At 39.4% G+C, this 14,042-nt stretch overlaps 1 protein-coding gene and 2 non-coding genes across 7 annotated transcripts in view; all 3 read left to right on the top strand.

Annotated features, from left to right (window-relative positions):
- Window positions 1-14,042, top strand: part of CNOT1 (CCR4-NOT transcription complex subunit 1) — a 61,141-nt gene that overhangs the window by 28,259 nt on the left and 18,840 nt on the right. For 3 of the 5 annotated variants that reach the window (XM_075715806.1, XM_075715805.1, XM_075715810.1), the window contains exons 17-30: window positions 120-270; window positions 1,643-1,844; window positions 2,279-2,425; window positions 3,574-3,698; window positions 4,550-4,836; window positions 6,188-6,266; window positions 7,565-7,795; window positions 9,133-9,273; window positions 10,167-10,346; window positions 11,427-11,543; window positions 11,951-12,061; window positions 12,653-12,730; window positions 13,053-13,230; window positions 13,737-13,867. In XM_075715806.1, coding sequence (XP_075571921.1) covers window positions 120-270; window positions 1,643-1,844; window positions 2,279-2,425; window positions 3,574-3,698; window positions 4,550-4,836; window positions 6,188-6,266; window positions 7,565-7,795; window positions 9,133-9,273; window positions 10,167-10,346; window positions 11,427-11,543; window positions 11,951-12,061; window positions 12,653-12,730; window positions 13,053-13,230; window positions 13,737-13,867 — 2,158 coding nt within the window. The remainder of the gene's footprint in view (window positions 1-119; window positions 271-1,642; window positions 1,845-2,278; window positions 2,426-3,573; window positions 3,699-4,549; window positions 4,837-6,187; window positions 6,267-7,564; window positions 7,796-9,132; window positions 9,274-10,166; window positions 10,347-11,426; window positions 11,544-11,950; window positions 12,062-12,652; window positions 12,731-13,052; window positions 13,231-13,736; window positions 13,868-14,042) is intronic. The other 2 variants (XM_075715807.1, XM_075715808.1) reach the window with 2 other exon arrangements.
- On the top strand, window positions 598-733 carry LOC142594235 (small nucleolar RNA SNORA50). Its single transcript, XR_012831274.1, has one exon. It is a non-coding gene; the product is annotated as a small nucleolar RNA SNORA50 (small nucleolar RNA).
- Window positions 10,866-11,004, top strand: LOC142594241 (small nucleolar RNA SNORA46). The gene has a single exon (XR_012831280.1). It is a non-coding gene; the product is annotated as a small nucleolar RNA SNORA46 (small nucleolar RNA).

Here is a 14,042-nt window from a genome sequence, read left to right as displayed (position 1 = left end):
GTTGCTTTGCAACTTCTGTCTGTGAAATGTGGCCCCAATTTCTGTAGGAAAACCAAATAAGTTAGGGGGCTTAGTTTCATGAATGTTATATGGCTCACTATCCTACTTCTCTGTTCTAGGAGTGTTTCTCAGGAGCTATCAGAGACGATCCTCACCATGGTAGCTAACTGCAGTAATGTCATGAACAAGGCCAGACAGCCACCACCTGGAGTCATGCCAAAAGGACGCCCGCCCAGTGCTAGCAGCTTGGATGCCATCTCTCCTGTACAGGTAGACAGATAACGTGCTGCATTTTTTTAGAAGGTGGTGTTGATTTAGCGTTAGTTCTGCTGCACTATTTGAGCTCTTTCAGCAAGACTAAGTAAAACATCATCTGGCTCCCTTAGTTTTTATATTTGCATGTCTAGATAACTTGTAACTACAGAATAATGCCTGAGGATTGTAGTTCAGAACTGTCTTTCACTTCACAAATGTCTGTAAGAATTAACTGAGGTATAGCGGAATGGGAGCACTGAAGAGGGATAGAGATTTGGTTTATTTAAAATAACTGAGGGTTTCTTTTAAAAGTGCTAAAATTTACTAAGATTTTTGAGAATTAAGCACTGCCTTTGAACCTGATGTGTCTTGTTTGTAGCTTCACGGGCCAAGCAACAGTGCTAGAGCATAAGGACTTGTTATAACTGGGGCTCTTCAGCTCTCAACTGAACTGCTCTTTTAAAAACAAGGTACATTTAAGTTACTCCCTGCCACTCATCATCCCTTCCTCCTCTGGGAGCAACACGTTACAGACAGGTTTTCCTTCTAGCAATTGCAATCAATGGCAGATTTTAAAATGGTAAAAACTTTTTCACATTAAATAGTGGCAATTTAGCATTTAAGAATGTCTGAAGCATCAGTAGGTTATGTAAACTAAATACAAAGAGCAGTTTCCTTGTAAATTGTTACTGTATTGAAGTTGCTCATCAACTGTACCAAATATCTAGGCAACCTGCTGCAGATAAGTGATGTGAAGAAATAGAGCAGCACATGTTAGTCTGTAGCCATGCTGTCTTTTGGGTAGATAACACAGTTTTCTGCTGTTCCTAGTCAGGAGCTCTTAATTTATTGCTTTGACAGCTGGTATTGTGCCTTCCCTCCTACTTATCACCCAGGTCTTAATGCTTTTTCTTGAAGACTGCATTCAGGTATTTAGCTGTGAAAAGTGGGCTTGATAGAATCCTTCAGCCAGTCAAAAATACTCTGTAAGCTTGATATGAAATAGCCTTTGTAAGTCTTGGGGTGAGGTCTGAGGTTGCAAATGGCAGAGCGTAAATTGCTCTTGTATAAAAAATCTACGCACTGCTTCTTATAAGTGTTTACTGTTGTGTTGCACTTAACTAGTGTCTATGGAACAGTCAGCCTTTCTGTAAAACCTCGGATAGAAGAGGGTTTTATGGGATTAGAGAAGAAAAAGTGAATTGCATTTTGTAGACAAACTGATCTTTTGGGGTGATCTGGATGACTTTAGAATTTAAAGTAACCATGGAGAAAAATTGTTTTTAGGAATGTTTTCATATGTAGCTGCCTTTATACAAAACCTGCCAAAAGTCAGCTTGATCGCGGTTTATGGATGTCTGTGTATAATCTTCCTTTCTTCATTCAGATCGACTCGCTTGCAGGAATGGCATCTCTTAGTTTAGGTGGCTCAGCTGCTCCTCATACCCAGAGCATGCAAGGCTTCCCTCCGAACTTGGGCTCTGCATTCAGTACTCCTCAGTCACCAGCAAAAGCGTTCCCCCCTCTTTCCACCCAAAATCAGACAACAGGTTTCAGTGGTATTGGAGGACTCTCTTCACAGCTTCCAGGTATTGCTATCTGGGTGGTGTGGTTTGTATTTTTGACATACCAGAGCTAAGGCACTGTTATTGCCATGGTTGGAAATACTAGACAAACAGTTGTGTGTTGTGTGGGAGGGAATTGTACAGTCCTCACTCCTACGCCACTGCTGAAACAGCACTTCAGAATGTTGCAGCTGCAGTAGGTAAAAAGTTGGAGAGACAAGAGGGTGAGTGTTTTGACAGATTTTTTTTTTTAGCAGCATTATTTTAGGTTGGGACAGAGATAAAGGTTGGGCTTGAGATAAAACTGCTTGATATTGGATAGTTATGAGGCTGTATAGCTCTGAGTTCTTGGAAATGGCAAGTGCTGGGAGTGGTAAGTGCGTACTCTGAAGGGTGCAACTGAGATGACCAGTTGTTTGCCTTTCAGTAGATGGTCTTACTATGCGCTTGCTTTTCAGTAGGTGGTCTTACTACGGGTAGCCTGACTGGCATAGGAACTGGAGCCCTGGGCCTTCCTGCGGTGAACAATGACCCATTCGTGCAAAGGAAGCTGAGCACATCTGGACTGAACCAGCCTACATTCCAGCAGAGTAAGATGAAACCTTGTAAGTGGTAGTGTTGTCTGTGGCTGTGCAGTGTGACTGTGGTCTGCAGTTAATCTGCATTTCCTTCAGGGGAGGCTTGGATCTGTAGGTGGTAAATGTTAGTAATGTGGCTCTTGCATTATGCCATTAGTCTGAAAAAGGTGCTTCTAAACTTCTATATTAAAAGCTTGCTAAGTGGCCCAGGGAGGATTAAAAAAAAAGCTGTTAGTGTAAAAATATGTTATGGATTTGCATGAGCAGTGTGTTTCTGTGTCCTTTTTCCTTTTTTTTGTCATGCTGTGTTTTGAACAAAAGTGTTGTTCTGCTCTTTACAGAGAATTGTATGCATCTGGTAAGAGGGTGTGTTTTGTCTTGTTTGTAACAAGCTTAAACAAAGCTACCTGGGTAAGGTCCTGTTGCAGATGAGAACTTGACATGTGAAGCAGTGAGTTAGACTGCAATATTGGAAAGAAATAAGGCTAACATAAGTTGGTGGGAATGTGGTTTTTGGAAGGAATACTTTGGTCCCTAACACTGAGCCATTATCCTTAACTCATTTATGCCTCTGAAGTATGCTCACAATAAAATGTTTAAGCAATCAAACGTTGCCTTTAGGAAGCATAGCCACATGCTAAACTTTCAGCATTGCTGTTATTGCATATCTCAGTCTCCTTTGATAGCTCCTCCATAAAAGCAGAGTTACTGATCTCTACATGGTGTATGGTAGAGGTAGCTGTAGTGACCATTGGTTTATATTTTTGGGCTTTTGACCATTCAGTATAAACTTGGTTGAAGCTCACTGGCTGGCCTGAAAGTTCGTGTGAAAGTTTGTCTGCATGTTAGTGTTGTGTAGCATGCTTTATTCTAGTCTGTTTTGCATACGTTTAGTTTAGGCATCAGTTGAGTTTGGCTTGGGATGCAGTGCGTTCTAGGAATATGACAATATGAGGTTAATTCTATCTTAGGATTCAGTTCTTTTGCTTAAATATAACATATTGAATACAGATTTTTAAATAACAGTTCCTGTCTACTAGAAAGGTTTAATGTCCTGCTTTTCAGGAGAACTAGCAGGTTTTATATGGGTTGATGGAAGAGTTGAAAAGGACTAGATGAAATCTTGACTGCCTGAAGTTGTTCTGAGCATGATACCTCTTACCATTTTTTAACAGCTGACTTATCTCAGGTGTGGCCAGAGGCTAATCAGCACTTTAGCAAAGAAATAGATGATGAGGCAAACAGCTACTTCCAGCGTATTTACAACCATCCACCACATCCAACCATGTCTGTAGATGAGGTGAGTTCCCTTCTGTAGCAGTTGCATCACCTGTCCAGAGACTTGCTATAAAGTTGATAGTAATTATTCCTTCATGTATTAGTTCTAGTGGAAGATAACAAAGGGCTAGTGGTAGATGCTTGCAGCATTGCTTTTTTTGCTTGGTTGAAATTGTATATTTCTAATGCAGCATGCTTTCAGAGTAAACTTGCAGCTGATCATTACATTCAGCTTTGACTTCTGTGAAGACTTCAGATGACTAATTAACACTCCTAAAATGATGCTAAGTGGGAAGAATTCCATGTGGAGTGGAAGCTTGTGTGTTCAAAATAAGTGCTAAAGTGTGCCTTTGAACAGTCTGTATAAATTATGCTTATGTTGAATATATTTGTTTTTAAAGTATCTAAAAATGACTACAACTTCTAAATATATAAAGGTGTCCTAAGTTCTACCTTCTGAGCTTCGATAATTGTTTTGGTTAGTCTCTGAGAGTAATTATCAGTCTGATGTACTTGCTCTTTAAAGTATTTCAAATTTACTTTAATGTATTTGTGTGGTTATAAATTATGGAAGATACTAAACATTAATTTTCATTTTTCTAATTTGGAAGCAATGGTGTAGGCGGTCACAAAGTTTTATGTGAAGACAGTTACTTAAAAGAAAGGGGAGAAAACTAAAGTCTGAAGAGAAAGCTTGTAGTGACGTAGTGTCTACTGGTTAAAATGAGATTTTCTTGAAGCAGTTATTTTTGCAGTCTAGGTTGTGGTAGCACAGTTTACCTTAGTAGGCGCAAAGCGCTCATGAAACCTGAAGATGCAGAAGGGCTGAAAATAAAGCAAATCTGCTGGTAACAATTTCCAATTTCTTTGCAGGTCTTGGAAATGCTGCAGAGGTTTAAGGACTCCAACATTAAACGGGAACGAGAAGTGTTTAACTGTATGCTGAGGAACTTGTTTGAGGAATACCGTTTCTTTCCCCAGTACCCAGATAAAGAGCTGCACATAACAGCCTGCCTCTTTGGTGGCATAATAGAGAAAGGACTGGTTACTTATATGGCATTGGGTGTGGCCCTGCGCTATGTTCTTGAAGCCTTACGAAAGCCTTTTGCATCCAAAATGTACTATTTTGGTATTGCTGCACTAGATAGATTTAAAAATAGGTGAGTGTAGCTTTTTGTAATACTTGTAACAGTACATGTGGTGTCTTGTTAACCTTGAACCTGCTATAATTATGCAGAACAAGATTGATTATATGTGTTAGAAATGTACACATCTCAACTTCAGGATTACTTCAGTGATGTGCTGAGCTGAAACAAAATGTGCTAATGTGCTAGTTAAAGGGTGACTTTTCTTTTAAATCAAAATATTCAGCGTGGTACCTGTATAAATGTGGGACAAACTGAGATGCTGAAACTACTTAGCGGACTTAGTTTATAAAAATAATTCAGTGAAGTGTTGACTTAGATGAAGTTGTCAGCTTCTTAGAAATGGGGTGAATGCAATTACTCTTTTACAGGTGCATTCTAATGGAATGCGATTTGCCCCATTTGTTACTGAAAGGTGGATGAGGAACTAAGCTCTAGGACTTTGGTTTTACACAGAAATCTCAAGTATGGTAAAAAGCGTCTCAAAAAAAGCTTTCTCAAAGCTTTTAATGGATTGCAGATAAAGGAAACTCTCAAGGCAGGCTGCAATAGTAGGCAGGATTGTACACCCGTGGGAAAAATCTCCATTTTGGAAGAAGATACTAGAACTTGAAAAGTATTAGAAAGCTTCCTTGAATTATTTAATGACTAGAAATGTTTGGACTTGAAGTGTGGACTCATAAGCAAGGAGCACATTATTTTCTGTCCTTGTTCTCCTTTTATAGTTCATCTGCCCTGCAGTATTTAATCTGTAATAAAAGGTGTTGCTTGCAGCGTTCATAGTTGGATATTGTGTTGTGGAGTCAGCTGAACAGAATGAATAAAGACACTTAAGGCTGACATACTTGAGACTTAGCCACCATCTTACTCCTTTTCTTGAGAACCATTTTAAGCGGGACCTAAAGATTTTACTCTCAATAAGTAGTAACAGCATCTAGCATTCATAAGTAGAACTATAATAATTGGTGTGTGTAGGTGAAGCTTCTGTCTTGAGTGTTAGGGGCAGTCTGTGCTGTTTAAAAAACACCAAGCCAGACTACAAATTACTTTTTCCAATAATCTTGTTGCAAACACTGAACGTAAATGCAATTGTGTGCTCAGTCAGAAGTATCGAGATGTAGGATAAGCTGAGTTGCTGTGAATAAACCTTGTGTTTTGCTCTTAAATTGATTCATTTCAAAAGGGTTTTGCAACAAAAGTACTTTGTAGATAATGCTTTGTTTATAGCACAGCTGCTGTAAGCAGCCCAGAAGTAATTCTGTGATGCAGTATGGGAATGACATACCAGTGTTATATTTGTATTTCTCTGTAATACTGTTTTTGATCTGGGCTTATGCTTCTGACTAATATGTATTTTGTCTGACAGATTGAAGGACTATCCCCAGTATTGTCAGCACTTGGCTTCTATTAGTCACTTTATACAGTTCCCGCATCATTTACAGGAGGTGAGTGTGTTCATATTGGCATGCTAGCTTTCTATGATTTTTAAATTCTTTTGAGCAAATTCCTGTTTTCCTTTGGAAAAATAGTCTCACCTGTCACAATTTTGGACAGTGTACATCCGCAGAATCAAATGCCTTTTCTTAAAGGTTTTGCTGTGGGATGGGGTGGGCAGGTGAAGGTGGTTGTCTGGTACCTCTTCTGTTTCCACAAATCTGTTTGGGTTGCTTATGTTGAAATAGCCACCTGAATATAACTGCATGATCAACTAGTGCGCATGGCCATGCACAAAGGTTTTAAAGTGCTTCAGTGGATTCATATTCCAGTGCATTAAGGATTTGGAGTTTTCTTCTAAAATAGAGGGCATTCAGCTGGGTTTATACAGCTTCATACTCAGACCTGCTAAATTAATCCAGATAAAGGTGAGAAAAGTTTCATTCTGATCAGAGTAATGGAAATACCCTGTAGGCCAGAGAGTAAAAGTGTTTTGGTAATATGGTGTCTGCCTCAAAGGTGCTTTCATTGGTAGAAATACAGAAAAGTTAATCCCAGTGGTAGAGCTTGAGAGCATAATCTAAGTAGGGAAAAATGTTCAGCCCTAACATTAAGGCAGGGAGGCCATCTACCCAAAGCTGCCAAGTCCAACAGTAGTCTGATTCACTGACAGGTTTCAGACCGTATCCCTTAAATGACAGTGTGTTGTCTGATGTTACCAATTTCTGGGTAATCGTATTACAGTGGGGAAGAAACTAATTTTCTACTGTGGAGCTACTTTAGAGGATGTAAAAATCTTAAAGTTGGACATTTCACGATTAATAAATGAAAATAATAATTTTGAACTTCATAATAATTTTGAACTTCAGACTTTACCATTTCTATGTAGCTGTAGGAGTCCTTGGGGAAGAGTTATGTGCCTTGTAGCCGATTTCTTGATACTCACACATTTCTATTTCTCTTAGGCTCTTTCCCCTCTTCTGCTCTGCTGTCCCCGGCCTGCAGGGATGAGGGTTTCTGGGTAGCACCCTGTAAAATTTTAAGGATGTCAAGTCTCTTGACACTTGGCATCAACCTGTTGAGGTCAGAGGTAGAGCTTGAGGCTCCTCTCCAGTAAGAAAGAACGTAAATAGTGACAAGATGTGCTTTATAAGGGTGTTCAACTGTAGCTTGCAGATTCCTTTAATGGCATTAGTGTCAAGTATTTCAAAGATTGTTGGCAAACCTTTATACCTCTCATGCTAAAACTCAACCCATAGTTCTGTTGCAGTGTGTGAGCTTTTGTATGTGCTTGTTTACCCTATTTTAGTACATAGAATATGGACAGCAATCCAGAGATCCTCCTGTGAAGATGCAGGGTTCAATCACCACCCCTGGAAGTATTGCACTTGCCCAGGCTCAGGCCCAGGCCCAAGTTCCAGCAAAAGCTCCTCTTGCTGGCCAAGTCAGCACTATAGTAACCACCTCAACCACCACCACTGTTGCAAAAACCATCACAATCACCCGACCAACTGGAGTCAGCTTCAAGAAAGATGTGCCGGTAAGCATTCTGTGACTCTAGTGACCTTACTGGAGAAGCAAAGGAGTTAAGTTGCTGATCTGTGTTGAGTAGATGGAGACAAAATCCAATTTAATTTCTTTACTACAAGTTTTCAAACTGTGATCCGTATTTTATATCTAAAACATATAACCTTTTCAAATATGACCAACATTTTTGTAGAGAAGGCATTTTTTATCATGAAACTATAGAATTACTGTGGTGTCAAGTAGAAATGTGTTTATTGAGGCTTTAATTATCAAGACAAATAAAGAATCATTGTTTCTGTTAATGACTTGCAGTAGGACTCCTGAAATTGTTGGCAGGTGCTATTCCGCTTGGGGCTTGAGAACACTTACGGCGCACTGAATCACATTTGTCCTAGCAGTTTTAACTGCATTAGGTTTTTCAAATCTTTAGTCACTTACGTAAACACAACTCTGAACTGCTAGCCAGAGTTACTGCAGGGTTGGCAGATTGATGGTATTGGTTATTCCACAGACAGTGTTGGGGCACACTTGGTCCCATGTGTATGCTAAGGATGTGCAGACCTGTTACTGTACGATAACTGATGCACTGTAAAGTCAAGCCTGTCTTGCTTCCTGGGACTGTGTGTGTATATAGTTCTCTTAAAAGAAGCTCCTCAAATTAAAGGAGGCAAAAGCCAAAGGTAGATGAAAGTTTTGAACCACTTTTGGGGGACAGTTCATAGTGTAGCTATCAGTGTCTTTCACACCTGATTGTTATGTAGATAGTTGTTATTTTGAGGTTGCCCTCAATATGTTGCCCAATTTTAAACTCAAGTCATGATTGATACTTAAAACAGTATCTCCTTTCCCCTTAATTGCAGTATACCAGGTGCTAAAGCCCTTGGGTTTAGACCTGCAGCTGTAGGGACATGGGTCACATTCTGTTGACTTAGAGTTAGCATGCTTTCTCAGAAATGAAGCTCTGGGATTTCTTCTTCCCAAATCAGCACTGAAGTGGTCCTGGGGGCTCACTGCTATACTAAGTATGGCTCTCTTTAGTACTGTGATTTTCTCCAGTCTAACAGTGTATGCAGGCTGTTAGCTTAATGGGTACCATTGCAGTGGCATCTATTATATATGAATGTAAATGCTAGAAGTTTTTTGTGCAGCAGCATTCTGCTGAGTATTGATCATTGTTTGTAGAGAAAAAAATTACTTGGTTTCATTAGAGTGCTGCTGAAAATGAATCTGAGATGGTAGATGTCACCTGACAAAGCTCAATTCTTTTTTCGGTTGACAGAACAGAGAAAAAGTTTCTTTTGATGTCGCCTCTAGGTATTGTCTGTTGTTAACTTCTTGTTCTCCCTCCAGCCTTCCATTAATACTACCAACATTGATACATTGTTAGTAGCAACAGATCAAACTGAGAGAATTGTGGAACCTCCAGAGAATGTCCAGGAAAAGATTGCTTTCATCTTCAATAATCTGTCTCAGTCAAATATGACACAGAAGGCAAGTATGGAAGAACACTAGTAAAATTAATTTTTTAATGTATTTCTAGAAATCCATTCTAAAGTGGTGGGTGATGATGTTTCTGCAGAAATTCCAACTTGCAAAAAATTAGGGGGGAACACACTTCGAAGAAATAGTAGTTTTCAACATGTTCTACTTGAACCTATTTGAAGATAGAGTTTTGCAGTGAAAGGAGAAGCAGGTGAAAGAAAGCTATTCTTAATCTTGCTTTCTTCTACAAGTTTCCTTGTTTCCCTGTAGCCAAATCCTTTGTACTAAAGTATTATAGGTCTGTAATGCTTTGTGTTCAGGAAGGCACTTCTGGCAGATGCCTGGAATAACTGCTGGATAGTCCTTTCTGATGTTTTTGTCATTTGAAAGGACTGAAAAATACTAATGCAAGTTTCTGAAAAATATTAATAGAAGTTTGAAAAAACATTTACATCAAATGGTCTGGGTACCATTTGATATTGCAAGGTTAAGCTGATGGACTCTTGTATTTCAAGCTGAAATTCAGGGAGTTTTTTCTGAACTAGTAGAAATCTGCAGCACTGCTGCCACCTGTGCTGTCTGTCTTGCAGACAGATGACTTTAATGTAAGAAGCTGACATTTATTTTGCAGTTATCTGGTAAAAAGCTGAGAAGTGGGCAAGAGGTAAACTACTGGGCCTTGCTCATGTTATGATTAAGTCCTTACTGGTTGACTAGATCTTTGGATAATGAGACACTGACTTCAAAGCTGGCTCTTTTTTTAAAAAAAAAAACAAAACAAAAACCTTAGTGTTAAAAGTGATTGACTGAATATGACTGTGTTGGTCAGAGCTGACCCCAGAAGTTTGCGGTCATCTTGTCGTATCTTCTGTGGTGTGCTTTTTCCTCTGGTATGGGGACAGGTTGAAGAATTGAAGGAAACAGTGAAAGAAGAGTTCATGCCTTGGGTATCACAGTATCTTGTGATGAAGAGAGTCAGTATTGAGCCTAATTTTCACAGCTTATATTCAAACTTCCTTGACACCCTTAAGAATCCAGAGTTTAATAAAATGGTTCTGAATGAAACCTACAGAAATATCAAGGTGAGTAACGCAAGTTTTGTAATACTTAGGTAGATTTAAAGATTTGACTGTGCTGTTCTCAGGCTGTTTGCTTAATATGTTACTGATATTCAAATGTGGAATATCAAAAATCTACTTGATAGCTTACAATTGAAATAGCAGGTTACCTCTATGAATACTAGGAGTCTTCTGTTTTCAGTCAGGAATGTACCAAAGGCTTAATTTGAATTGAATAATGAGAGGGCAAATGTGCATTAGAGTCCGCCTACATAAATTAATTCAAAATCTGTGTGAGGCTTGCAAATTATAACCTAGGAGAAAATTGGTTATGCTATAGTTCTTTTATGTGGGGAAAGTATAAAGATAAGAAAACACTCTCTCTGCTGTTTTGGTCAAAGAAGAATAAAGGGGAAGGGGGCAGTTTAGAAAGTGGGGTGTAACAACCAGAATTCACTAGAGAGCTAAGATAATGTGAAGGGGAGGAGGAGGGAGAAGTGGTAGCCCAGAAGAGATGACCAGGTGAGACAAGTTTGTCAAGCAAGCACTATTTTTAAACCTGTTGGTGGAATTTCCTGACCACCGTGGGTTACGCTGTAGTGCAAAAGAATCTCCTAGCTCTTTAGAGCATAGCTGACCTTGCTCTGTCCAGCTGATGCTCCTCTGAAGCTAAGGAACAGAGCTAACAGCACAACACTGTGACATGATTTACGTCTTGAAGTAAGAATTAAATGGTTTCCCAAGAAGTGCAAATTGTTGCTTCGTCACAGACCCGAAGGCTTTAAGTGGAAGCATTGCCTTCACAAATTGTATTTTACTAAGTGAGTAGTCATAACAGTCTTGACAGAGTAACTGGTAAGGTCTGGAAAAGTGTAATCCTCTTTTTGATCCTCTTGAAAGAAAGGAATTTTGAAATTGTTACAGGGCAGATTTACAGGGTGCTGCCTTGAAGTGAAGGCTGCTCTTGAGTATGTCTGTAATGTGACCGAAGCTCAGAATTTAATGTCCTAAAATTTTACTTCTTAAGTCAGATCAGATGTTGGATTTGGTTTTGAGTCTGTGATTATCTTCCAGTTGTTGCTCGAGTTGCTTTTTTTTCATCAGGTGCTACTGACATCAGATAAAGCTGCAGCCAACTTCTCAGACCGTTCCTTGTTAAAGAACCTTGGTCACTGGCTGGGAATGATTACGCTGGCTAAAAATAAGCCCATCTTGCACACGGTGAGCCTCTGTCTTTACAGATTTGCTTGGCATGAATTGGTATGCTGTTATGCAGTAGCACAGGCTATTTGGGAAATGTTATCATCTTCCTTGTGCCTCTTTTGTGTGCCAGGTACAAAGTATGATTCCAGAGTTGGTCATTTAAGACTTCTAAATATCTTTTTAATCAGAAAAGTTAGTTAAGTTCTTGCCAAAACAAATGAATTAATCCCATGTAAAAATGTATATCTGTAAATCTTTGTTCAAAAAGTAACTGCTGCTTAGCAGTCTGTAAAATTCAAGGACAGTTTTGACTTGATTCTGCCTATATGTCCTACAAGGAAATGGCGTGCAAGTGGAATTTTTGCAGTGTGCTTGCTGTTTTCTCCACCCTCTTCCCCCTTTCAGTTGTTGATGGTATTTTGCAGGATTTGGATGTGAAATCGCTACTACTGGAAGCATACGTTAAGGGACAGCAGGAATTGCTTTATGTAGTGCCATTTGTTGCCAAAGTCTTAGAATCCAGTGTGAGGAGTGTGGTAAGTGACTTTGTGCTGACAATAATTGCTCAAACAGCAAAATAAGTCTTGCAGAAAGTAATTTTTTTTTTTCTTTCACAAAGTGACAACTGATTGAATTTCATGGAGAGAAAGAAAAGGGATGTAGGAGCTTACAGAAGGAGTTCTGTTTTGAGGGAAAGTACATGGCCCATGCATTTTTGCAGTCTAAATAGGTGCTGTTAGCTGAATTGTGCTGTGGTATCCCTGAACAGAACTCTATTGTGTAATGAAAGGATCCCATTGAAGATGTTCTAGGATACATTTATTCTTCAATTTTTTTTTAATTCCCCTCAGCCCCCTTTGACCCTGATTAGCTCTTGTCAGTTCTGCTTGACATAGAACTGATCTCTCAGAAGGGCCAAGTCATTGTGTTTCCAGTTTAATGTTCAACTAGCATCCCAGTCTAGTTCCAGTCAAACTGAATACTAAATTCAACCCTAATTGCAGCTGTACAAACTTTTCCACAGCTGTATGCACACATAGCTGTTCATGTTTCAAAAATTTCCAGTCATAAGTTATCCAAATGATTCAAGAAGTTTGTGTAATACTGCTCTCCTCTTTCTCTTGTAGGTCTTCAGGCCTCCCAACCCATGGACAATGGCCATTATGAATGTTTTAGCTGAGCTACATCAAGAACATGATCTAAAAGTAAACTTCTGTTTTTCTTTTCTATACCTACTGAGTGTGAGGTTTTCTTGACATACCAGTCAAGAAGGATATTGCAAAGGACCAAATTTCACTTCTTGCTTCTTTAGCACGGGGAGAATTGGGCATTGCTTAATTTGGTAGAACTTGGATGAAACTCTTCTCCTGTGAGATCAGCATGCAAGATATTTGTCTAATCCTCAGTCACTGTCAAAAGTCTCTAAAAGGCATGGGGTTAGAATGGGAAGCTTGGGATTCGAGTGGCCCATTTAAATGTTTCGGGTATTTTCCTTGTGACATAACCTAAACTAGAATTGTTGTGCAGTTGAATCTGAAGTTTGAGATTGAGGTGCTCTGCAAGAATCTTGCACTAGACATCAATGAGCTGAAACCTGGAAGTCTCCTGAAAGATAAGGATCGTCTGAAAAATCTGGATGAGCAGCTGTCTGCTCCAAAGAAGGATGTGAAGCAGCCAGAAGAGCTAGCACCTATCACAACAACTAGTAAGTACATTTCAAGCAGAACCCAGAACCATACTATACAAGTTTTAATAAGGCAGTTTATGTTATTGCAAGGAAGAATGTGGAGCTGCATACCCTTCTGTAACATTGCTAAATGTTTGGGAGCACTTGGATAGTTTTGTAATAGAAGTAGGCATACAGAGTTTGGAGACAGGAAGGGAATGGAAGCCATCCTGAGGACTAATTCTACATGTGCTTTGTGTAGCTACTCCTTAGAATGGGGTGTAGCAAGATGATCTATTAACAAGACACCAGGGTTTAAACTGTGTCATAACAAACAGCTCTGCTAAAATGTACTGAAGCTAGTTTGGTACTAATCACTGGGAAAATGGAGAACAAAAATTGCTTGATAAGTTCAGAAGGTTTCATGACCAAACTGCAAAACTTCTTTGTTGGTCACTTGCTGGTTTAAATGAGAAGTACATACTTCCATTATAAGCACTTGCTTTTCAGTAATGGTTCAATACAAATGTTCTTGTATTCCATAGCTGCTTCTACAACTCCAGCTACCAGCACCACTTGTACAGCCACGGTTCCTCCACAGCCACAGTACAGTTATCATGACATCAATGTCTATTCTTTAGGAGGGTTGGCTCCACATATTACCTTAAATCCAACGGTAAGTTTTAGAGCTGATTTGGTTTGCTAAAAGAATTCTTGCCACCAGTGTTGCCACAGATCTTAGTTGGTGGAGCAGCGTTTTGTAAGTTGAAGTTATTGGAGAGTCACTTCTCAAAAGTAATGGGGAGGGTGAGTGCTAACAAGTAATGAGATGGAGAACTTTAGGGGTGGTT

Source organism: Pelecanus crispus, chromosome 8 (genome assembly GCF_030463565.1).
Source record: "Pelecanus crispus isolate bPelCri1 chromosome 8, bPelCri1.pri, whole genome shotgun sequence".
Taxonomy (NCBI): domain Eukaryota; kingdom Metazoa; phylum Chordata; class Aves; order Pelecaniformes; family Pelecanidae; genus Pelecanus; species Pelecanus crispus.
The sequence above is the reverse complement of the archived record's forward strand: the minus strand, read 5'-3'. Positions and strand labels throughout refer to the sequence as shown.